At 33.5% G+C, this 26,591-nt stretch overlaps 1 protein-coding gene across 17 annotated transcripts in view; it reads left to right on the top strand.

Moving 5' to 3' along the window:
• The window catches only part of PCDH15 (protocadherin related 15), a 747,310-nt gene that overhangs the window by 601,090 nt on the left and 119,629 nt on the right, over positions 1-26,591 (top strand). For all 17 annotated transcript variants that reach the window (XM_036828599.1, XM_036828600.1, XM_036828598.1 and 14 more), the window contains 2 exons: positions 9,633-9,773; positions 11,484-11,596. In XM_036828599.1, coding sequence (XP_036684494.1) covers positions 9,633-9,773; positions 11,484-11,596 — 254 coding nt within the window. The remainder of the gene's footprint in view (positions 1-9,632; positions 9,774-11,483; positions 11,597-26,591) is intronic.

Raw genomic sequence — 26,591 nt, 5'->3', positions numbered from 1 at the left:
CTGGCTAATGGTTTATCAATTTTGTTTATCTTCTCAAAGAACCAGCTTTTAGTTTTATTCATCTTTGCTATCGTTTCCTTCATTTCTTTTTCATTTATTTCTGATCTGATCTTTATGATTTCTTTCCTTCTGCTAACTTTGGGGTTTTTTTGTTCTTCTTTCTCTAATTGCTTTAGGTGTAAGGTTAGGTTGTTTATTTGGGATGTTTCTTGATTCTTGAGGTAGGATTATATAGCTATAAACTTCCCTCTTAGAACTGCTTTTGCTGAATCCCACAGGTTTTGGGTCGTTGTGTTTTCCTTGTCCTTTGTTTCTATGTATTTTTTGATTTCCTCGTTGATTTCCTCATTGAGCTCTTGGTTATTTAGTAGCGTATTGTTTAGCCTCCATGTGTTTGTAATTTTTACAGTTATTTTTCCTCTGATTGTTCTCTAGTCTCATATGTTGTGGTCGGAAAAGATACTTGATACGATTTCAGTTTTCTTAAATTTATGAAGGGTTGCTTTGTGACCCAAGATATGGTCTATCCTGGAGAATGTTCCATGAGCACTTGAGAGGAAAGTGTATTCTGTTGTTTTTTGATGGAATGTCCTATAAATATCAATCAAGTCCATCTCATTTAATGTGTCATTTAAAGCTTTTGTTTCCTTATTTATTTTAATTTTGGATGATCTGTCCACCGGTGAAAGTGGGGTGTTAAAGTCCCCTACTATTATTGTGTTACTGTCGATTTCCCCTTTTATGCTGTTAGCATTTGCCTTATGTATTGAGGTGCTCCTATGTTGGGTGCCTAAATATTTACAATTGTTATATCTTCTTCTTGGATTGATCCCTTGATCATTACGTAGTGTCCTTCTTTGTCTCTTGTAATAGTCTTTATTTTAAAGTGTATTTTGTCTGATATGAGAATTGCTACTCCAGCTTTCTTTTGATTTCCATTTGCATGGAATATCTTTTTCCATCCCCTCACTTTCAGTCTGTATGTGTCCCTAGGTCTGAAGTGGGTCTCTTGTAGACAGCACATACACGGGTCTTGTTTTTGTATCCATTCAGCCAGTCTATGTCTTTTGCTTGGAGCATTTAATCCATTTACATTTAAGGTAATTATCGATATGTATGTTCCTGTTACCATTTTCTTAATTGTTTTGGGTTTGTTATTGTAGTTCTTTTCCTTCTTTTGTGTTTCCTGCCTAGAGAAGTTCCTTTAGCATTTGTTGTAAAGCTGGTTTGGTGGTGCTGAATTCTCTTAACTTTTGCTTATTTGTAAAGTTTTTAATTTCTCCGTCGAATCTGAATGAGATCCTTGCTGGGTAGAGTAATCTTGGTTGTATGTTTTTCCATTTCATCACTTTAACTATGTCCTGCCACTCCCTTCTGGCTTTCAGAGTTTCTGCTGAAAGATCAGCTGTTAACCTTATGGGGATTCCCTTATATGTTATTTGTTGCTTTTCCCTTTCTGCTTTCAATATTTTTCTTTGTACTTAATTTTTGATAGTTTGATTAATATGTGTCTCAGTGTGTTTCTCTTTGGGTTTATCCTGTATGGTACTCTCTGTGCTTTCTGGACTTGATGGACTATTTCCTTTCCCATGTTAGGGAAGTTTTTGACTATAATCTCTTCAAATATTTTCTCAGACACTTTCTTTTTCTCGTCTTCTTCTGGGACCCCTATAGTTCGAATGTTGGTGTGTTTAATGTTTTCCCCGATGTCTCTGAGAGTGTCCTCAATTCTTTTCATTCATTTTTTCTTTATTCTGCTCCCTAGCAGTTTTTTCCACCTTTTCATATTCCAGCTCACTTATCGGTTCTTCTGCCTCAGTTAATCTGTTACTGATTCCTTCTAGAGTATTTTTTAATTTCAGTAATTGTGTTGTTCATCACTGTTTGTTTGCTCTTTAGTTCTTCTAGAGCCCTGTTAACTGTTTTTTGTATTTTCTCCATTCTGTTTCCGAGATTTTGGATCATCTTTACTATCCTTACTCTGAATTCTTTTTCAGGTGGGTTGCCTATTTCATCTTCATTTATTTGGTCTTGTAAGTTTTTACCTTGCTCCTTCATCTGTAACAAATTTATTTGTCATTTCATTTTTTGTTGTTGTTGGTTGGTGCTGTATTCCTGTCTTACTGGTTGTTTGGCCTGAGACATCCAGCACTGTAATTTTCAGGCATTTGGATAGAGCTGGGTCTTGATGCTGAGATGAGGACCTCCAGTAGGCCTCATTCCAATTGTATTCCCTGGGGTCTGAAGTTCTCTGTTAGTCCAGCGGTTTGGACTCTGAGCTCCCACCACAGGAGCTCAGGCCCGACCTCCGGCCTGGGAACCATGATCCCGCAAGCCGTTTGCTGGGGATTCCTCCCATCCCCTTGAGTGTCCGTGGTCCCCCACTGGTTGGCAGGCAGATTCTAATCCACTGCACCACCAAGGAAGTCCCTTGAAAAGACATCATAGAGGCTTGAGGTGTAGGTCTGCCTCCTCAGTTCTTCGTGACCAGCCAATTAGCTGTGCCTTCCCTGTTCTCAGTTTTTTAAGTCAGAGAGTCCAGATAAGATGGTAAATGCACAAAATAATCCACCTTGCTACTCTAAACGGCTGCTAAACCTGCAGGAAGCGCTGGGCAGCTACTTTTCTCTTTTTGAGTTTAAGATAAATTGTCCAAAATCTTCACACATAAATTAAATATTAGTTTTCCATTTTAAGACTCAAATTACATGCCAGATTGGACTCCACATATAACACAATTGCAACAATCTTATAAATCGAATACATTTTAAAGCACATCAGATTTTCATGTGTAAGCACCTACACAGTGAGGTATAAAGTCCACTTGACTATAAATCTGAAGGTCTTTGCTCTAGTTCTCAAACCTTTATTTGGTAATGCTCATGTTTCTCCTTTATAGCTCTTATCAGAAATGTTAGTAGTTTATTATGTTTATCTGTGTACCTTCTGTCTCCCCCATCTGACTGATTATGAGGCCCTAAGTATAAAAGCACTATCTCTAATTATTGGCCTGTGATCATGAGAGATGAATATGAGTAGCTATGGATAAGTATCTATGAACATATATTGGTAGGTATTAAACTGAAAACTTGCCAACAATTTAGCCACATTCTGAGGTAAGTAAATTCTTAGAGGTCCTCTAAACCATATAGAAAATTACCTATGTAGCTATGATTCTTGCAATTACCAAACGTATACTCAGAAATCTCAATCTTGTTCAACATTAGTTTAACCCACTATGTAACTCTGATTTTACACCTTGTTTAGTGTAGTTGGTGTAAGAAAACATCTATATCCTATTAATATAGATCACATGAGGATTAATTTATTAGAAAAATCCAGAGGATTAAGTCATTATTTTAAAGGATTGACGTAACAACAGAATGTATTAGATATAATTAGGGAAGTAGCATAGAATAGAAGGACAGAGGCTGAGAAGTAGGAGAGAGATAGTACATAATATTCAGCCAGTCCAGAAAAAAAGGGAAGGACTTTCCTAATGATACATGGTTTTATTTCTCCAAAACTTTTCTCAGGAATCTTTTTGAAAGACTCTTTATTCTAGTACATAATATTCAGCCAGTCCAGAAAAAAAGGGAAGGACTTTCCTAATGATACATGGTTTTATTTCTCCAAAACTTTTCTCAGGAATCTTTTTGAAAGACTATTTATTCTCCTTCAATCTTCTACTTGTTTGGAACTCTGTTTTCATAAGTTCTATTATCATCTCTTTTGTGAAAGCTCTTCCCCAACAAAAGTCACTGATGTAATTTTTCTTTCTTCTTTGTTCCTAAAAACTACACATGGAGGGCTTCCCTGGTGGCGCAGTGGTCGAGAATCTGCCTGCCAATGCAGGGGACACGGGTTTGAGCCCTGGTCTGGGAAGATCCCACATGCCGCGGAGCAACTAGGCCCGTGAGCCACAACTACTGAGTCTGCGCGTCTGGAGCCTGTGCTCCGCAACAAGAGAGGCCGCGATAGTGAGAGGCCCGCGCATCGTGATAAAGAGTGGCCCCCGCTTGCCGCAACTAGAGAAAGCCCTCGCACAGAAACGAAGACCCAACACAGCCAAAAAATAAATAATAAATAAATAATAACAAAATAAAAAAAAAAAAAAAAAAAAAAAACAAAAAAAAAACAAAAAAAACTACACATGGAGCCACTGCAAACAGGAACACAGGATATATACATTTTTAGCAGGGGGTTTTAGCAGGGAAGGCCAGGGGTTACACAGGCAGCCATTCCCATCATATCTGTATATGTGATCCCCCCTAGAGTTGTTCATCCTGGCAGCCCAGCCCAGGATCCACATATACATGAGCACTGCTTGTATTATACGTATTTACTTAACAAGTTATTGTTGACCTCTTAAATAATGCCAAGCCAAAATAAGTGTCTTCTCTAATGGAGCTCACAGTCAAGGAACAGAGATAGGCTACAAACCCACAGACAAGTAAATATGGAACATAAATTCACATAAGGATACATACTATAAAGGAAATAAAATAAGATTTGACTCATATTGGTTTATGGGTGGGTATAGGCAAAAGAGGTATCATTTGAGACCTGGATGCCAGAAGGAACTAGCCACACACAAGAGTATTGCAGGAAGAACAAACAGCAGATGGAAAAGTGCTGAGGTAGGAGTGAGCTTGGTGTTTTATAAGGCCAATCTGGCTGAATTATTGTTAATGTATACCAGGAAGGAGGTTATATAAGATGAACTCCTCACCTAGGCTGTGAGTTTGTTCATCTGTGTACTCTCAGGACTCAGCAGTGTCCATTTAATGTGTTGAATGAATAAACAAATAGATGAATGAATGAATGAATCCCACATATAGTGAATTAACCTTTGTACTATAAAACATGAGTAAAATGATAAATGTTAGAGAATAAATAATCTATAAAATTTTCAATTGCCAGTATTTTATACAATTTATACATCTCTCTCTTAAAAATATGCCATATATGAAATAAATGTATAATGGTTTAGTTTTATAATTCTATTTTTTTAACTGAGTTAAATATTTTTTATCTAATGGCAAACAAAAAGTCCTTTGGAATTTGTTCTAAATTGTGGTTAATTTCAATTAACCAAATTAAGGTTAATTAACTTATTAACCTTAACTTGATGCCAAGTTAAGGTTTTCAGCACCCCTTGAATGATTAAGCTGCCAGTCATATCATGTTTCTATTTTGAACATTTCGTTTAGGGAAATATATCCCTCTAAAAGTGAGTGTGTCACTTATTTGAAAACTCAGGGAAAGTATTGAAGAATATTTTGGTGAATGGAAGTTGACATTAAGAAGGATTCCTGTGCCAGCACCTCATTAATCTTTTAAAATTATGGTTATCTGAAGTAACGCTTGCTCCAATAATGAAGTCAGCTGGATTTATAGAAATAGCTGTCAAAATGAGGAGGCTTCAAAAAAGCTGTCGTGCTATGCTTCTCACATGTCCTCAGTTTCCATAAAAATTTAAAGAAGAAACTCATTGTACTTACCCATCAAAAGACTCCAGGAGGCATAACGATAGGAAACTCTATTTTTGCCACCACTGCCTGATGAGAAGAGAATCTTTGCAGACAATTTCATCACTTTACTATTAAATTAATACTTATGTCTTGGTTAATTCTATCTTCATTTCTTGCCTTTGTTAATGCCTCTTCATAGTGGCTAGGTAAATAGAGCAAAATTCCAAAATAGCTTAAATAGTCTTCCTTTTTCTGTGATATTACATGTATTATGGGATTACCTACTAATGTGTCATAAATTGTGTTGGATCAAAGTCCATTTTATAGTCTCATTGTGAAATTTTACATGTCCTGAAGTGGCAAAATACATTTTACCACGTGAGATTAAAATATCTGTACTAAGAAAGAGATGTGATTTAGCCATTGAACTAAAGAATAAAATAAAATGGATTCCACTAGGTGGATATCAAAGTATTTTTTTCCTTGATGGTGACCTAAAACAATCAGATAATTTGTTTTATTCTCTTGAATCCACAGTTTGAGTACATTTCCTAAACAACTATGGTAGATTAAAAGGGCATGGAGAAAAGATATAAAAGCAAGAAAAAAAATACCTAAGATGATACAAAAACAATTAGAAATATCTATCCTAATAAAACGAGGCTCAGGAGTAAAACATTGGTCTTCAAAACTATGAAGAATTTTATTCCCCTGAAAAAAAGAAAACACTATGTTTCATCACTGCTGAGGAAAAAATGAGGTTTGGTTTTAGCAAGTGCTTCAAAGAGGAAGAGCCTGTAGTGTCTGAAGATAGGAAGCTAACTAATGACCTCCCAAGATTTCTTTGGTCCTAAATAAAAACAAATAAATTTTGCTGATCAGAGTGTAGCACCAAGGAGTCATTTGCTCATCATTTATAAATTAAACCACAGCCTAGTTTTAGTTTAGTATGAACTTTAAGACAGCAATTTTTGTAAACTACTTTTAGTGTTACTATTAGATTGATTCTGTGAAAATTTGGAAATGCTATAGAAAAGGAGTCTATTGCCATAGTAATACAAATTTTAAAGACTGACTTTTTTTTTGTAAAAAGATAGCTCTTTTTTCAATATTGAAGGTCCAAAATGTCCCTCTTAATACACTTATAAATATGTATATGTAAAGATAAAATATAATCTATATACTATATTATCATAAATTGAAGTAGAAAGTAATGATTAAATATTTCATCTCAATTTTAAGTATGTTTTTATAGATTAGTTTACTTTAAAAAATAAATATGATTAACTAATATATTCAACTGGAAGAAATATCAACTTATTGGAAATATGTAAGAGTAAAGAAAGATCACTCTATTTCTAGTACAATTTAAAATAAAAGACCAAATATTTGGTAAATTTTTATTATCTAAATGGTAATTTGAATATTTATATGTCATCTCATAATTATCAAAATGTATAATTTATAAGCTCAGTAGACTATTTTTTAAAATATAGTGAATGAATTTTGTACATTATAATACTGTGATCATATCTATTAAATTTTTAATATGATCAGGTATTAAATAATGTTTAATAAATAGTAATGATAAATAATTTTAAGAGATAAAGCTTATGATGATCTTTTTTTTTTAGTTGTGTCATACATCTGGATTGCACATTATTTTCCAGATTAAAGCCATAATAATTTTAATTTTTATGAATTTATAAAAACCATGCATTTGACCTGATTCATGTTGTAAATGTCCCAGGGACAATGTGAGGCAAGTTAATTGAAGCTGTTTCCCAAAGCCAGTTACCTTCACGTATTACATAGCTTAATTATTTAACTATAAAAGCAAGACTATTTTTTTAAAGACTTTGGAAAGAAAATTAGGAAGGGAGGGAAGGAAACAGGGAGGAAAAGGGAGAGGAAGGGGAAAATAGAGGGAGGAAGAGAAGGAGGGTAGGAGGAAGAGAAAGAGGGTGGGAGAAGAGAGGGAGGGTAGGAGAAGAGAAAGAGGGTGGGAGGGAAAGAAAGAGGAAAAAATTTTTGAATATATTCAAAAGAACATCTAAATCAAGGTATTTAGTTGTATCGTGTTATATGAAATAAAATGTGGTGCCTTGATAACAAGGGTGATGGAAGAAACAATTAAAATGTCTTTTGTGGGCTAACAATGTCATCTCAGGGCCACTTTTTTTTATGTGCTAGCAATCTGTAGAATAACAAATCAGAATAAAAAGCTTACTGATATAGCTAAATATAATGTAAATGTTCTTATACATACAATCTTATCTGTAACAATCCTCCAAGAAGATTATAGGGTGTTCTGGATAGCAAAGTGTTTTAGGCATCTACAAGACAACACTCTGCAACACCAAAACATTTTTCTCTTTTATCAGTTAAAGGTATATCAGATATATCAAATATATCATTAATACCTTGGTGTTATCAAAGACAACATGCTAAGTGTAACTGACATATACTAAGTTTCTTTAAGTTTCTTGATAACTGATTCATGATAGTCATAAAAATTTTAATTCTGTACTACAGACTGAATGGGTATTGATGCCAGCAGAACCTGAAAATTTGTTCTTGAAATGGTTTTTGCTGTAGTTTTGCTCTAGTGACAAAAGAGCCAAAAATTTAAATTTAGGATTTATGAACAAATAAGAGACACTTAAAGGCATGGAACTTGAGCAGAGGTAGAGAAGACAAAAGTGCCTGTGACAGAGCCTTGGGAAACTCCAAGAAGATTGGGAACAAGCAGAGTCTGACCCGGAGCCTCCAGATAGGAAGAAGGAAAGGCAAAAGAGTGAAAAGAGTTACATAAAGTATTCAAGGAAGTAGTGGTAAACTGAGGTGTCATGAATGAAAGGACTGGACTTACAGATAATAATTAGGGAATTATACAAGTCCTGAAGGCTAACATATTTGTCCTATAGCCAAAATGTGACTCAGGAACAAACACGGAGCAACACATTCTGTTCAAGGACAGTCATGAAGAAACTCAACAATACAGAGAGCAATGTTCTCAGAACCATCCTTCCCCAAAGCACCATTAACCAATTCAGGCTATGGGCATAACATGGGGGTAATATCCTGCTTCTCCCACATCAGAATAGTGTCAAATAGAGGTGTTCGTCTCTAAAGAGTTTTGTGGTATAATATAGTGTCTGTTAGGGTTTGAGATCAAACTCAACCACATACTAGCTCTGAGTCTGAGGTGTTTATTTTGTTGTACTTCTAGGACTGACTTAAGAGACTTACAGGCCTTAAGCACTTAAAAAGATTAGAGTGCCCACCCCAGTGTCACCCTATATAATTAAAAATAAAACCAATCTTACCCCTAATATAAATGAGGATGTTCAATAAATTTTGACTGTTCTCATTATAGTCTCTTTTTCAAAATTATCAAATGCTAATTTTTCTTTAAAAATGAATTTTTTGTTTGCTATTCCAACTTATCTTGGTGTATGTCTGGGACATTTCAACATTTTTAAACTCCCTATAAGCTTCAAGTTCATTAACTAAAAAATGTGTGGTAGACTATATATGTATCATTTTTAGTATGGTTCTCACACATAATAAGCTTTCAACAAATGTTAACTATCATTATTTTACTGTTATTACTGTCAACATTAGTAGTAATGTTATCCTAAAGGATTGTGGTGAGAATTTATTTATTTATGAAAAAACCTAGCCTGGTAAACAGCACAGAACAGATGGTAAATAATGTTTCCTTTACTTCCATACCCACTCCTCCACTTTACCTCAATCCTCCACACTTTATCTTCTCTGAGTATCACAGAGTTCAAATAAGTATAATAAAGAAAATAACTTATAATGGTCTCAGAATATAAAATATTAAACACAGTGTTCAAGGAAGAAGGTGAGATTCATATAATTAAAGAAATGTGGAAGGGAAGACACCCGAGGAAAGCACTGATTTATTCTTTCACATAAATGATTTTAAATAACATGTAGTAAAGACACTTCACTGATTCAGATTTTTATTCTAAAGAAATAAAGATTCTGCTACATTTTAAACCTGAAAGTATGAAAAGTGAAAATATGATTTTTCATTTTTAAAAGACTATTTATTTTACAAATCAATTTTATATTATCATTACCCTTTGTTTTCATTTTGTGAAATAATATATAATTTTATTTTAGGGATTACCTGCAAGTCGTGTGAGATATAGAGTAGATGATGTCCAGTTTCCTTATCCGGCCAGTATTTTTGATGTAGAAGAAGATTCTGGAAGAGTAAGAACTCGAGTTAATCTTAATGAAGAACCTACAACAATTTTTAAGGTCAGCGCAGTGTTTTCTCTATGGTGTCTATTTGATGTTTAACTTTTGATTGAGAGTTTGGTTTAACAAATAACCATACATCGTTCCATTTTTCTCCTTTTTAGTATTTTAAAATTACAAAACAATGCATTTTTACTGCATAGACACTTAGAAAATACAGTTAAGTAAAAGGTAAAAGAAACACTTGATATTTCACATTTTGGAGATTAAAATTTACCATTTTAATCTCTATCCTTACGATAACATTCCCTGCAAATAAAAGTATACAAATATATATTTTAAAATAACATGATTGTATGATTGTATTATTCATACTGCTCTTTAAAATTTAGGTATATTTAAATACTATTAATGCTATTATTTAAATGGTTGTGTGATGTTCTATTGTATAAATATACTATTGTTTGTTTTTTGTCCAATACCCTGTTGTTGGATAATTAGTCGTTTCCAATTTTTGTTATAACCACCTTTGCTGCCGTGAAACTCCTTGTGCAGATATTATTTGCCACTTGCTATTTTTTTTTCCTCAAGATAAGTACCTAGAGGCAATTGTTGGTTCAAGTTTATGTACTCTTGATATGTTATACTTTTAGAAAATTTGAAATAATACTACCCTTCACTATTATCATAAGTAATCCATTTTATTAAATGTTTGACTGTTTCCATTTTCTATAATTACTTAGAAAAATTTTTGTCCCTGGGAATAAAGCCTTTGACCATACATTGGGGACATACCGTCACCAGTTAACCCTGTGAATATCAATGAACACTCTGTTAATTGTATCTCCGTTTGAAATAATTGTTCTGTTTGTAAAGTATTAACCCAAAGGTAGATTGTGGCTCTCAGGATGACCCTTGGTTGTGGTTACGTGATCTAGGTTGAATTAGTTTAAATTAGTCACCTGCAGCTTCCAAAATTATATACAATCTAGAGAAACACATAGTTTTGAAACTTAACATTTCTTAAAATAAACTTTAGAATTCTTCTTGACATAATATAGGTTATCAAAGAAAATGATCAATTATAAAAGCTATTTTAGTAATAAATAATATATAGAGATTACATCTTAAGACTAAAGCTTTTCTTTAGTTTGCATCATTTGAACATTTTCTATTCTCCAGTATGAACTTGATTTTATATAATTTAATTGTTTTTAAGAGAGTGTATATCAAAGTGTGTTAATCTATAAAGATTTCCAATTCTATCCTCCAGAGTGAAGTATTTCTGCCCTATGATCTTGCAGACAATTAATTCACTGGAAAAATTAATTTCTTTTTATTAGCAAGCTAATTAGCTTTTTGCTATCCATGAATTTAACGCTTTTGAAATAAGTGTTGGCACTTATAAAGTTTCATGTTTTTACTGTAGACACCAGTGGGATTGTGAAAGAGAAAAGAGTTTATAATTGGAGAGATGTAGTATCAGATACCTGTTTTACCGGTAGTTTTTTTTTTTTTTTATCATAGAGTTATTAACTGAACTTCTTTGAGTTTCCTCACCTGGCAAATGGAAATAATAATATCTACCTGGTGGGATTGTTATGAATATCCTAGCACAGTCTCTGCTACCCGGTAGGCAATGAGGAAATGATCACTACTCCCCCTTTTGGAAACAGGCAGTCCAATAATTAAAAACATTCATAGAAACATGATGCTTTTATTTTCTTCTTTTAAATCATCTTTAACTTGAATATTTTTTTACTTTTTAAGTTGGTGGTTGTTGCTTTTGACGATGGTGAGCCTGTGATGTCCAGCAGTGCCACTGTGAAAATTCTTGTCTTACATCCTGGAGAAATCCCACGCTTCACACAAGAGGAATACAGGTATTGATTCCTATCAGGTTTCGTAACATATGAAGGTTTTTATTTTGTTGTTTTTTTTTTTTCTTTTGGTCTCTCAAAATTGATGTGATATGAATTTTCCAGTGAAGCAGGCTTCTAATTCTAGTTTAAGCTTTTTTAAATTAACATAACATTATATTTATTTTAAAAGTTAATATGGTTAAAATGACAATTTAGTGTAAAATATCAGTTTTAGTAATGCTTTGATGAATAATGGATCCTTTAAAAATACTTTAAGCTAGGTTTGAAAAATACAACATTATGTTTGGGGGTTTAAATTGCAACTGATTAATGATCTCAATGGTACGAAGTAGACATTTAGTTTCTTGTTACTTCCAGATACATTGTCATTTAATTTTGAGGCGTACCTGAAATGATATTTCCTTATAATCAGTGAAAGAGAGAGAAAGAGAGAGAGTTTATGTTTATGTGTATAATATATATTAGAGCTGTAAAGTTAGTATATATACCATCTTAGGTTAGGCTGTTATAACAAAATTCAAGGACTAGGTGGCTTAAACAACAGACATTCATTTTCTCACAGCTCTGGAGGCTGGAAGTCCAAGATCAGGCTTTCAGCATGGTCAGGTTCTGGTGAGAGGTCTCTTCCTGACTTTCAGACTGCTGCCTTCTCGCTATAACCTGACACAAAGGAAAGTGAAAGAAAGCAAGCTCTCTGATGTCTTTTCTTATAAAGGCACTAATCCCAAGATAAGGGCTCCACTTTTATGACCTCATGTAAACCTAATTACCTCCCAAGGGTCCTATCTCCAAATACCATCCCAGTGAGGATGGGCCTCAAAATATGAATTTTAGGGAACACAGTTCAGTCCATAGTGTGTGTGTGTATATTAGAAAGTGAAGAATTTATTGAAAAAATAATGAAACTAAAATCACTATATGTTCATGATTGCTTCATTATTGGATATAAGTGAAAGAATGTTTTATAATGCTCTCCTGCAAATATAGTAGAATTTTCTTTCATGATTTTTTAATCTCAATTAAGTTAAAACATTATGTACTTTTATTAGTATGTTAGGACCCATTGGAGATAGTTTTCTCACAAACATTTGAAAGAGGCTCACTATATACTGTATTTTACTATTTACTTGTTCTGGACATAGCATTAAAAGGCAGCCAGTCATTACACTCCAGAGGCTCACAGCCATGGGTTGGAAACAAAGAACTATGTGAAAAATATAATATGCTATAAAAACACAATAATAGAAGCTCAGAGTACTGAGGAAGCATGTTGGAGACACACTAAACTGTATCTGAACATGATCAGCAAAGTTCTGAGCTGTTTCTTGAAGGAAAAATAGAGTTGAGCCACTCCACAAAAATGTGGAAGAATGCTCCATGTCAAAGAATCAGAATATACAGAAGTATAAATAAGGGATATGGGAGAATGTATTGAGTAACAGAATATTTTACTTCCATCTATCTAAAGAAAATTGGAAGTTAAACAATTATATTAATTGAGGCTCAAGAAAAATGAAGATTTCATATAATAGAACATCTTATCATATTCTACAGTTTGGATTTTATTCTTCTCATAATTTCAAAGAACAACCTAAGAATTTTAAGCTGAAGCAGTGACTGAGATACTGAGGGAAGAACTAGGTGATGCATCTGGCAACATCTACCACATTAAACCAAGAAGTTTTCACCTTTCATAAAAAGCTGTCTTGACAATATTCAAGGACTAAATTAAATTATGCAATATCATTATAAGAAAATGCTATACAACATATATGTAAACCATTGAGATGTAAAATATATTTAAAACAATAAGAATTCTTGGTCAATCTGTGTTAAAGGTCATTTTCTTCCTTATGTCCATTACCTATTTTCTTTCCTTTTGTGTTGACTTGATTATCTGTGGACTCCAATTCTTTGCTATGGGACATACAGTTTTCTGTTTTTTTGACAACTTCCCTGAACGTGTTTATTTCGATCTTCTCAAGAACCAAGATGGATGTAAACTCACTTGTGTTTCTCACCAACTTGTCTAGATCAAATTCTTACAAAAATTGTACCCATTATTTGAGGTGGATTCAAAAATCCCTCAGCTTCAACACAACAAAATTCCCACCTTTGTTCCCTTAAACTTCTCACCCCAAGTCTAGTCATTCCTTGGAAGTCCCAAAAGAAGAAAAAAGTGGTGTCCTGCATAACACTTTCCATTTAAATAAACTCAAGAAATGATGTCCCTTTTTTCTGTGCTTTCATTTGAAGCCCTTTCCTTAGCAATAGACATTTGCCTCCAGACCTCTCTATCACAGTGCTAGTTAACTCTTTTAGCTAAAATATTGTGGCGTTAAGGCCAAAGTCATGGATCTCATTGGGGCATTGCTCATTTAGATTTCTTTTTTTAAGTGTCTTTATTTAATGTAACTTTTTAAAAATAAAGATGTTTTGTTCAATGAATAATTTACCATTTCTTATATTCTCTGCATAGAACTACTAACTGCAAATAGATTCTATTAATAAAGTTGTTAACTTAGAGAAGAAAAAAGCTAGCCAATTATTTGGTGCTAAAATTAAAAGCAGTCACATGAGCACAGGTGGAAGAATTTTTTGACCTTGTGGAAACACATTTCTAACAATTGCAAACAGCACCTTTGACTATCCAAGTTCATTTGTTATTCTGGCACATAAAGGCATTTGGGTAATCTTGTTGCATCCTACAGTTTATGAAGAAAATCCTATGTAAGAATCAGTATAACTGCCATAACGGATTTAGTAGTACTTAGATACTGACCAGCATTTTTCTGTTTTCTATCAGACAACCAGAAAACTTAGATAATACAAAAGTCACGTAAAATATTGATAGAAGACACTGCTTTATGAATAAATGTAAATTATTGAACTTAAATAAACTTGATGTAAAACATGGAAAGAACTATTAAAAAAAAAAAAGAAACCTAAGACTGATGATTATCTTCTTTATCAATCATCTCTCCATTCTTTTGAAGACTTTTGGAAAAGTGCAGAGCAGAGAGTGCCTGGATGCCTCCTAAATCCTTTCCTCTTCCTCCTGGGCATACAGCTAGAGTGCTTTTCCTAGCCTCACTTGCTCAGTGGAACCCTGTGACTGAGTTCTGGCCAATAAAATGTGGAACAGTATGGTCTGCACCATTTCTCGGCCTGACTTAACCTTTTCCCCTTGAATGGATGAAATGGAAAAAATACCCAGGGAACCTTGGAACCTGTATGTTGACAATTGTGGAAATAAAAGATAAAAAGGGGCCTAGGCCTCTGAATCACAGCTCGGAGGAGAGCTACCTACCTAGGAAGGCCCTCAATGAACTGTCACGTGAGCAAGAAATTTAGGGGCTTGCTTATTATATTAGCTAGTAGTTACAACTAATAAAGTTGGTCAACATTGTATTAGTACAAAACAACTAATCTCATAATATATTAATCATTTTAGAAACTTTTTTCATTATATATTGCAATATTTTCCAGTTTGTCATTTTAAAAACAGTATTTGTGAAGAATATTTTTGTTCATGTTTGGTATTTTCTTTTTATATGTTCAACCAGTATCTTTGTCAAAATGCCTGCAGTGTTTCAAATTGCTGTGAAGGGCAACACAGTTTCCCTCCATAAAAGAAGGAAAGAAAGAGAGAGAGAGAGAAACAAGAAGTAAGAGGAGGAGGAGGAAGAGAAGGAGAAGAAAGAAGGAAGAAAGGGAGGAAGGGAGAAAGGTTGTTGTTAACCTTATACGTCCCCTTCCCTCTCTTATTTTTCTTTCAAATTCATTTACTGCCTCTGCTGAATGCATAAAACTTCCAGAGACGCTAAACAATCTTATTAATCCTTGATTTTCAGGATGATGCTTTGTGTTGGAATAAAGAATGGCAGAATATGCCACCCGAAAATATGTCACTTTGGCATAGGTTTGTTTTGAGCTGAGAGCACTTAAAAAAACAGTGGATGCAAGAAGGGCATTCTAATCTCACCTTTTATTCCTGAAAACAGGAGATTAAAAACCCCCAGTGTGAAAGATGCCCTCCCTGTACTAGGAAAAAAGTAACATTCTTTAACGGGGAGTGAAACTCAAGATAATTCTATACAAACAGACCTTGATAAAATAATTTATATCTTCCTTTAGCCTCATCACGTGGTTTAGTTACTTTTCCACTATTGCCTCTCTTTGTTCATCCTAATATAAACGTATGTAGGTTTCACCATTTCTTTGAGTCTTCATTTCTTTATGAGGACTCCCATGCCACATGAAACTTATACGAATGTGTATGCTTTCTCTTGTTACTCTGTTTTTTTTTTGTTTGTTTGTTTGTTTTTAATTTATTTATTTATTTATTTATTTTGGCTGTGTTGGGTCTTCGTTTCTGTGCGAGGGCTCTCTCCAGCCGTGGCGAGCGGGGGCCACTCTTCATCGCGGTGCGCGGGCCTCTCACTGTCGTGGCCTCTCCCCTTGCGGAGCACAGGCTCCAGGCACGCAGGCTCAGTAGTTGTGGCTCACGGGCTTAGTTGCTCCGCGACATGTGGGATCTTCCTGAACCAAGGCTCGAACCCGTGTCCTCTGCAATGGCAGGCAGATTCTTAACCACTGCGCCACCAGGGAAGCCCTACTCTGTTTTATGTTAGCTTAATACTTGGGCTCAGCCTAAAAAACCTAAGAAGCTAGAGATAAAATTTTACCTCCACTACAGAATTGCTCCTGGTGGAAAAACTTCAACTTCACGTGATCAAATTTCAGGGAATCACAAAATGATAATGCAAGATTTCCGATCTTTGTAGGGTGTGGGGAGGAGGATGCTTATAGGTTACAAATAGAAAGCAGTAATCCAAGATAACTAGCATTGCAAGTTGAGGTAATTTGGTTTTTACATCTTAGGAATGTCTTCATTCCAATATTGACTTCCGAATTCCTTAGGAAAAAATTAGTTTTCAACAAATAACTAAGTGTTAAAGAGAGGTCCTAAAGATAAAATACTCATTTGTTTTAGAATTTTGAACCTGACCTCCCTCCCCTGGCCCAGTTATTTTTAGAATGGTCAGTCATGAAATCTTTAAATCTCAGGATAATAAGATTAGTTAGGGTAGGTTGGGCTGCTGTAAAAAGAATCCCCTAAAGTTCAATGATAAAAATACATGTGTTTTGGCTCATGTGAGAGTCTGAAGTGAGTGTTTTAGGTTGGCAGTAGCTCTTCTTCTTACAGTTCCTCCATGCGGTCATTCAGGCACCCAGGCCAAGTTATGGTCTTCCATCTGTAACATTCTGTTTCAAAATAATACCAGCTATTGCCATCTCAGTCCATAGAAAGGGAGCAGGGGCAGAAATCCACATCTAGGGATTTCCTAAATCAAGAGAGGTAGGAGTTGCAAACTTCACATCAGCTCACATCCCATCTTGAAAATCCAGGCAAATGTTTATACTTAGCCACAAAACAGTGGAGAAATACTTCTTGCTAGGCAGCTATGTCCTAGTTACACTTCTATTATTGAGGAAAAAGGGAAAATGGTGTTTGTGGAGAACTAGCACATTTAACATGTAATTTTAGACAAATTATAGATTTTAATTGCAGTAAGTCATTTTAAAATCGCTTAGTTTCTATTAAGAATATATAATGTTGGGTACATGAACCAATGATGTAATAGTATAGAAACATTTTTATTTTTAAATATGTATTGGTGAAATAGATTACATTCTTCTTAAAATCGTAAAAGAATACTTTTTTTAAATTCAAAGCAAATCTCATATGAACATTTTTGGGTGTTTTAAATTATTCTAAATTATTTAAGCTTATCAAGTATTAATATTATATATTCCAAACCAAACCTTACTGGACTTCAAGCTAAAGTTAAATTATAATTTACTATTGTTGCTTTACTCTTTGGTTACAATTAACTACTTTCTCCATTTTCCTAAGAAGTCTAATTGTCTTCATCACAAAAGTAAAGCAAAAAGAAAATGAAAAAGAAACCATTATGGCAGAGTGTAAATGAGAGTCATGAGCTGTAGACTAGCTTTGTGGAGATCATCAAAAAAACTTGAGAGATGGCATTTACTATTTGATGAAACTTTTTCCAATGTACTGGTTTTACCTAGACAGGGAAACAAAATTCATTATTCTTTTTACGGAATTAAAAACATTTACATGTTGAACTACTGGTAATAACTTGGTTGCTGGAGTATAACAATTATTTTTTCTAAAATTATAAAAGTAAAAATAGCAATAAGAAATTCATAAACATCATAATAAACAGTTTAATATTTACTAAAGGAAAAACCTACTAGATTGGCAGCTAAATTTTTTTGTTTGTTTTAAGCTATGTAATTTTTATTTTTTTAAAATATTTTATTGAAGTATAGTTGATTTTAAATGTTGTGTTTCAGGTGTACAGCAAAGTGATTCAGTTATATAATATATACGTATATATGTGTATATATGTAAATATATATGTATATATTCTTTTTCAGATTCTTTTCCTGTATGGGTTATTACAAAATATTGAGTATAGTTCCCTCTGCTATTCTGTAGATCCTTGTTGGCTATCTATTTTATATATAGTAGCGTGTATATGTTAATCCCAAACTCCTAATTTATCCCTCCCCACCCTTTTCCTCTTTGGTAACCATAAGTTTATTTTCTATGTCTGTGGGTCTATTTCTGCTCTGTATATAAGTTCATTTGTATCATTTTTTTTTAGATTTCACATATAAGTGATATCATAGGATATTTGTCTTTCCCTGTCTGGCTTACTTCACTTAATATGATAATCTCTAGGTCCCTCCATTTTGCTGCAAATGGCATTATTTCATTCTTTTTTATGGCTGAGTAATATTCCATTGTATATACGTATACCACACCTTCTTTATCCATTCATCTGTTGATGGACATTTAGGTTGCTTCCATGTCTTGGCTATTGTAAATAGCGCTGCTATGAACATTGGGGTGCCTGGATCTTTTTGAATTATGGTTTTCTCTGGATATATGCCTAGGAGTGGGATTGTAGTATCATATGGTAGCTCTGTTTTTGATGACAGATACTTAGTAGGTTAGCTGATTAATGTAAAAGTGGCAATATAACAAAAAGTCAAACCCTTCTTTCGCACACTTATGTTATGCCTCTGTTTCCTATTCATAATTTAAAAGTTCCTTACTTTCTGCTAATGGTTCTTTGAAAAAGGAATAAGGAAAATTGTTCAAAATTATTCAAGGATTTTATAGACCACACTATATTATTGAAATAATTTAGCTTATCAAAATTAGAAGAGAAATTTCTCACATTATTTTCTTCTTTATAATTTATAATATGGAGATAATTTTTATGTGTTGGAAAAAATTTTGATTTTGTCTTTCCTCAAATCCTGTGAACTGAAGTTGTTTCCGGATGGTCTGGCTTCAAATATTTTTTAAGGGTGGGAGGAATCTAAAAATGAGAATGCAATTTGCCCCATACTGATATATGTTTACTTTTATAATGGCCAGATTTACAGTTATTCTTAAGTATGCACTAGATTCTCTTTGGTCCCTCAAGCAGTTGTAATACTTAAAACAGACTTATTTTGTTAATTTCATGACCTCTTCAAACCAATCTTTCTTTGAGTCATTGAATAAGGTTAAATTGAGGATCAAGACATCATCTACTTCATCTATTTGTCATTAGATGAACATCTACTTTTTCCAGAAAACACTGAGTTCTTCTTAAAACTTTTGAAAAGTATGTAACTCTTCAGACTGTATATTTATTTTTATAATTGTAAATAAGCAATCATGTTGTTTGGAAGCATGCATACAATCAAAATTTCCAAAAGTGTAACAAATTTCCATTTTCCTGCATCATTCTTGTTTTATTTGATTCTTTCAGTTTCTCTTTTTGACAAAGAAAGATACATCAATAATTTAAGTGTCTTAGAGTCTGCGTGCCCCAAGTCATCCTTCTTTATTCTCCCTGTCCTCCCTTTCCTTGAAATAATTTCTTAAAGAATTAATGGCATTTCTTTATCTTTGGTTGTCAAAGCAACACTCCCTTCTTAAAAGTCATCTCCAGCTGGCTTCACTTCTTTTTTTTTTTTCTTTTTTTCACGATGAATAAGTCCAAGTATTAGACCCTACCTTATACAAATAATCATAAATTTTGAGTTATTACCATTCAGGCAATTAAGAAGTTTCTCTTTATCCAAATTCAATCTTATATCTTAATTTAAACCATTTTTCACAATTTGATTTCCATTGGAAGTAGAGAAAAATAGGTAATCATACTCATAAAAAATCTGTTCTCAAAGTTATACCATGCAATGGATGAAATAGACCATAAAGACCATTTATTCAGCCTAATAACTTAATACTTGATTTCTCCAATGTCCTTGCCACAAAGTTGACTACACTCTTTTAAAAACCTTACAGTTGTGAGAAACTCATCCCTTCAATCTTTGGATAGCTATGAATATTGGAAAGTCATTCCTCATGCTTAGGTTATTATTGGTACATTTACTCTTCTAAATTATTTTTTACGCATTTTTCTCTGAGCCTTCATCAATTTTAGCATTTACTCATTTCAAGTAGTGTAAATGTAGGGGAGGAAAAATAACTTTTCTTGTACCCTTCAGATTTATTAACTGAGATCCCTGTCATAAAAGACAGATTAACAAGAGAAAAACAAACAAGTTTATTAACATGTATCTCTCATGTATACATGAGAGATACACAGGGTGATGAGTAACACAAATAGGTGGCTTCAGAATACAGGATTAAATACCATCTTAATAGGAAATGGGGAGGAAGGATGTAGGTCTCTTGGAAGAGAGTAAATAATAATTTTAAGAAAGATGAAGGTCCCTGGAATAGATGGAAAGTATGATAGTTTGGGAGAAAGTTTGCCTGGCTGTGCTATCCCCTTCTAGTCTCCTCTCCTGTGAAAAGAGTCAATCTTTCCTGGTCGATGAAACTCCTGGAAAGAGAATCCATGATGACTGAGTTCCTTTTGGAGGATTTGTCTTTAGGTAGATAAGGGAACTCGGAGAAAGCCTTTCCCTGCATTTGCTGTTTTCTAAGTACCTACTGCTCAAAATAATCAATATACCAAAGCAGCTTATTTTGGGGTGACATATTTTGCTACCCTTTAATTGAAACTGAGCTAAACTTCTTACTTAAGACAGGTGTGACAAATAATACTCTCCTATTAATAGTGAGCAGGTATTTTGATAAGGGTTGTGCTTATTGGGAAAGAGAAATCTGCATACCTGGTAATATCTGCCGTTAATATGGAACAGATAAAGTGATAGTAGCCATGAAGTTGCCAAATTGAAAGAATATTAATTCCAGTTTCTCGTACTGGTTTAATACATCCATATGGCAAACTCTTCTACATTGTTATAATATTTAATAATGGTTAACTATCACAATCAAGGCTTTCTTTTTTGTCTCCACATAAATTAATATATATTAAGTCTATTCAGTTTATTCATCTTCATTTTAATATATCAATATATATTAATACTTATTTTAATATATATTAAAGTTCTATATTAATATCTTTTAAAGTTTTTCATCTTTATTTTCCTAGAAATATTTTTCTAAATGTTCATGAATATTTTGTATTTAATTTATATCTTTCAAAATACTAATACTCCTTTTGAATTTAATCCCCTAAGGTGCTGTATTAGTTCATGTTCATCCTCTGATAATTAGACATCAAGATGAGCTTTAACAAGCAGGTATTTTATTAGGGGAAATACCTATGGGAGAGAAATGAGGAGAAAGCAGGGTAAGGCTAGGAGAACTTTAAAGCACATGCATTCTGACCCCAAGTGAAGAACAGGGAGAAAAGCTCATATATAAACATCCTAGCCTACTGTGTCATTTGAGTGACTAATGTGTCATTTCAGTAAGTTTCTGCATGATGATTGGGGAGTCAAACCATAGTCCGATGTCAGAGATATATCCTATGTTTCCCAGGAAGGGACCTACCTTAACATCTCTGCTTTTCTTAATCACTATCTGAAAGCAGTCCCTAGGAACATGACCTTCATATAAACACAGAAATATACTTCAGAGCACAGCAACTGGAACCTTGGTCAAGCATGCTTCCTATAGTTGGAGATCTGAGAGGCACACTCTCATTGCTGCCTCATGTCTTCATATCCAATAAGAGGTTTTCAGTCAATTATCTACTTCGATCTGCTGGAAAATAGTTACACTCTCATAGTCAGAAAACACATTTTATGTATCTTTCATTTAATCCAGACAGAAATATCAAAATCCCAATAGTAGTTCAAACACATAATATTACTTGAGAATAGATTGACTCCTGTAGGTCAAGTGAGTTATCATTCAGAAGAATGACATTTGGCCTTCATCTCAAGATGATGGACTAATACTTAAACACACTGGGATTCACTAGTCATGAGTTTTAGAGGTAAATATCATGGAAAGGTCAACGTGTCTGGAACAGATCATAGAGTCTAAATGTGAATATTGATTCTGAGTGGGGAATGCAGTATCTTATACAATTTATCAAAAATTTTACCAAAGATAATTATTTACAAATTTTCTAAACAAATATGTTACCAATATAGACATACCTTGGTATTTATTTTAAATGGAAGTGTATCAACATTGATTATAAAACTTTGCATGATTTAATGCCACATTTATATTAATTTCTAAAGATTCATGTACTTTAAAATGTAATTTTCATAAACATAGAAACTCAAAATTTATATTTGTATATATAGAAAAGAGAAGGGACAAATATTCATAAGGTATTTTTATTAACCTCTGGAACAAGTTATTTTGCTAACTCTTAGAAAAATATCGTAAGTCATTTTCAATTTCTAGCATTATTCAAATTTAATATATCTAATCCAAAATAAGAATAACATACATATACATATCTTGACTTTTTAAAAAATTCAAATACACTTGAATGAAGAAAATAATCTTGTCAGTTTTCCTATTAAAGTGAAAAATTGATACTTTGCTGATTAATGTGCATTAATCTTGTAGCAAAAGACAATGCAAAAATTTTGTACAATTTATATTCAAAATAAGTTTCTCAAATGGTTTTATACTGAATAATAAAAATAGAGTAGATTTTATAAAGAACTCCAAAAAATAAACAGTCTACCTCCTGATATACAAAAACAGAGAAAAAGCATAATTTAAAATCCAGAAATCCATTTTTATATACTATGAAAAATGAAAACAATGTTATCACAATGGCCAAGGAAACGATGAGTGAGAAGTTCTAGTTAACATTTCATTATTCAAGAGAATTAAAATTACCTTATGTTGAGGAACATTGCCATTATTCTTATATAAACCATACAAGTTTGGATTTGTGAATTTTGAGAAAATATTTTTAATCAATAAGTACAGTAGTTTAGGAGGAATTATTGGTCTTGATTTCAAAGAATGAAAAAGAAAAAGAAAGCTATGTGAAAACTAGAAGTATAAAATAAACCCACATGCAGAGAGCATCACTTGATTGCTAAAGTTGTTTTCTATTTTAATTTAGATTTATTGTTCAATGTAAGAGCTGACTTTACTTGAAGATAACCTTTCCTGTCTTTTTTTGGCACTACTAAAATATTGCCTCAAAGATAATAGATTTTGCCTCTTTCACTATTGAAAGAGTGACCCTGACAATCCTTCATTTCAGCTTTCATAGGCTTTCTCTGTATCCACATGGAATTTAATTTCTCCTTCACATGTTCAAGGTTATGTATAGTTTTTGACATTTGCTCACAGAAGAGTGAAGCAAGTCTTCCAACAACAAAGGACTCAAGTTCTAACAGTTCATTTTAAATCCACTGTTTAGAATTTAAAACAAATTTTTCCATACAAAGAGTTATTATAGATTCTGTTCTTTCATTGCATTCTCTCTATGAGAAATTTTAGTTCAAGTACAACATATAGTACATTACTTTTATTTTGTTAATAGTTAATGTAAACTTTTCTTTTGAGGCAAAATAACATAATAGTGTCCTAAGGTTTAAATCCTGGCTGCACCTTTTATCAGCTGTTGGTTGAATTTCGGCAAGTTACCTAAGCTCCCTGAGGCCAACTTCCCTAGGGATCCGATACTTACTTTATATACAAGAGAAAGGACTTTGTAAAGTGCTAGGTACAGAAAACATGCTTAAGAAAGTAGTTGTGATATTCTTATTTAATAGGCTTGTGCCAGGTGTTGGCCATGCAAAGATTTTTTTTAAATGTAGTTTTTGTTTTCAAGGAGTTTATACAGAGGAAGGAAAGAAGCAATCCTAATTGCCTGACTTCTGGCTGCCCCCATGTGATGAGATGAAAAGCCTCTGTTTCTGTGTTTGGAAGAATAGCACACATTTACCATATTTTCAAAACAAGAGAAGTGGGAATAAATAATTGCCTAAAAGTAAATAAAGATATGAGGAAGAAAAAGTAGATTCTAAGCAAAACAAAATGCCACAAGTTAATTTCTCTACCCTCATTGGTTAAGAGATCTTCAGCAGTTTTTGATTTTAAAAAATTCTAGGGAAATATCACTCTAGTTGCAAGGTGGGGAATGAATTTCTATGAAATTTGAACGTTAGTTTAAATAATAATGCCTTGAATATATATGTGATGGTTAAAGATATATGGTTCTCATTACCAAATGTGGTTTGTTATTCTTGATGTCATCTTCTAATCATCTTCATAAACAAAATAGCTCCTTCAACGATTGTCATGTAGAGGGATATTCCCACACTTTAGAGTCAAGTTCCTGATGTCCAGGATGAACAGGGCCCCTTACAGAATTGTTTGTGAAGTGTATTTCTATCTCACTGATGCTATATTTTACTTGTCTTTTTACCAAAGTTCTCAGAATGTTCTGTGAGCTGTGAATTTCAGTTCAGGGTAGGATGAAAAAGATGAAGCAGGAAAATTAAAGTTATTTTTCCTTAAATTTTGCTAATTCATCCAGCATCTTTGTCCACTAATTTATTTAACAATTTTAAAAAATATAGGCACAGGGCTTCCCTGGTGGCGCAGTGGTTAAGAATCTGCCTGCCAATGCAGGGGACACGGGTTTGAGCCCTGGTCCAGGACGATCCCACATGCCGTGGAGCAACTAAGCCAGTGAGCCACAACTACTGAGCCTTCGTGTTGCAACTACTGAGCCCGTGTGCTGCAACTACTGAGCCCACGTGCCTAGAGCCCGTGCTCTGCAACAAGAGAAGCCACTGCAAAGAGAAGCCTGCACACTGCAACGAAGAGTAGCCCCCGCTCGCCGCAACGAAGACCCAACACAAACAAAAACAAATAAATTAAATAAATAAATTTAAAAAAAAATATATAGGCACAATGCTATGTACAGAGTATAAAATAGAACAGTTAATAGGGAACACATGGTCTCTCTAAAGTGTATAATTCATAAGAGAAGACAAACATTGAAAATGTTTACAAATGAGGTAAAATGGCTGCTATATTCAAGTGGCATTAGTTCCTTTCCTCATCCTGTCAATGAATATTTATTGAACACATAACTGCACTAGAAATAATAACACTGAACAAAATATACATGGTTCCTACCCTCAGAGATCTTATAATATATGTAGTAGACAGAAATTAATCAAATGATCATAGGAAACAAATTATAATTACAGACTTATAAGTGATATAGAAGAAAGGAAAAGAAAAGAACAGAAAAGAAAGTGCTTTATGAGCACTTATAACAAAGCACACAACAGCAGCAGTGGGGGATATTAAAGCAAATTTCTTTGAAAAAAAACAGGAGTTGAGATGTCAATAAGTAGTAATTAGACTTGTAGGTGAAGGAATATAGTGGACTCAGGAATTGGAAGGAAATTGATTGCATAAAAATCCTAAATTGGAAAGGAGAAGACACATTCCAAGATGTAAAGAAGGTCAGTATGGTTGCGGAAGAGAGAATGAACGTAAACTACTGTAAGATGAGGCAGAAATTTGGGGCATATTAGAGATTTGAGTTTTATTCTTTGAGCACTGGGAAGCCACTGAAATATGGTAAGCATGTAGTGGGCTAAGAAAGCTCAGATCGATAGTGATGTAAGTACATGTGAACTTTAAAAAGATGACTGACCACTCTGTGGATGTCAGACAGAAAAGGAGTCAAAATGGATAAATATGGACTGGTAAAAAAAAACTATAGTATTTTAAGCAAAGAACAATGACAGTTGGCCTAGAGTAGGATGGTGGCGAAGGAAAATTGATGAGACCTAAAAGAAAATCTCCTAGACAAAGCAATGTTAAAGTGGAAACCTAAAGAAGTGTCCTAAAGAACTCATCAGGGGAAGATTGTGCTAGGAAGAGAGAGCAGCATACATAACGGCCCAGAGAGAGAAGAATTGTAAAATGTTCTAAGAATTCAAAGCCTAGTATAGACCACAGAAATCTCTGGGAGAGAGTAGTTGGTGATGAGAAAGGAGACATAAGGAGAGTCAGATTTTGAGGGTATTTATGAGCCATACTAAAGGCATTGTTCATTTTCAAGGAGAAATTCGAGGACACTGAAGGAATTATCTCTAATTTTAATCCATCACACCATGCCAATATTCTCCTGTCTTCCTCAGCAAAAAGTGGAAGAACAGTTAGATTAGAAGAGTAAAATATCTTATGCAAATATTTAATGAGGTAAATGCCACATTTTGAATGATATAAAAACAGTAGCATTTTTAAAAATGTATTCAAAATGTCACACATTATTTCTAATTTTATAACATTTACATCTCAAACTAAAAAATTATTCCAGGATTAAGGGGTTTTACATGATTATTTTATTTCTTTATTTTCATTTCTCAGTGTATCAAGTAGGTATTATAGAAAAAAAGAGGGAAAAATCAAATTGCCAATCAGACATAGTAAGCATAATGAATCTGTTTTTGGTAAATGGACATTTAAAATCTTTATCTAATGGGTTCTAAATAATAAATTACAATATTTAAGGGGAAATGTTGATAAACATTTGTTTGTTAAACAACCTCTTGTTTGTTAAAACAACCT

This window comes from Balaenoptera musculus, chromosome 16 (assembly GCF_009873245.2).
Source record: "Balaenoptera musculus isolate JJ_BM4_2016_0621 chromosome 16, mBalMus1.pri.v3, whole genome shotgun sequence".
Lineage (NCBI taxonomy): Eukaryota > Metazoa > Chordata > Mammalia > Artiodactyla > Balaenopteridae > Balaenoptera > Balaenoptera musculus.
The sequence above is the reverse complement of the archived record's forward strand: the minus strand, read 5'-3'. Positions and strand labels throughout refer to the sequence as shown.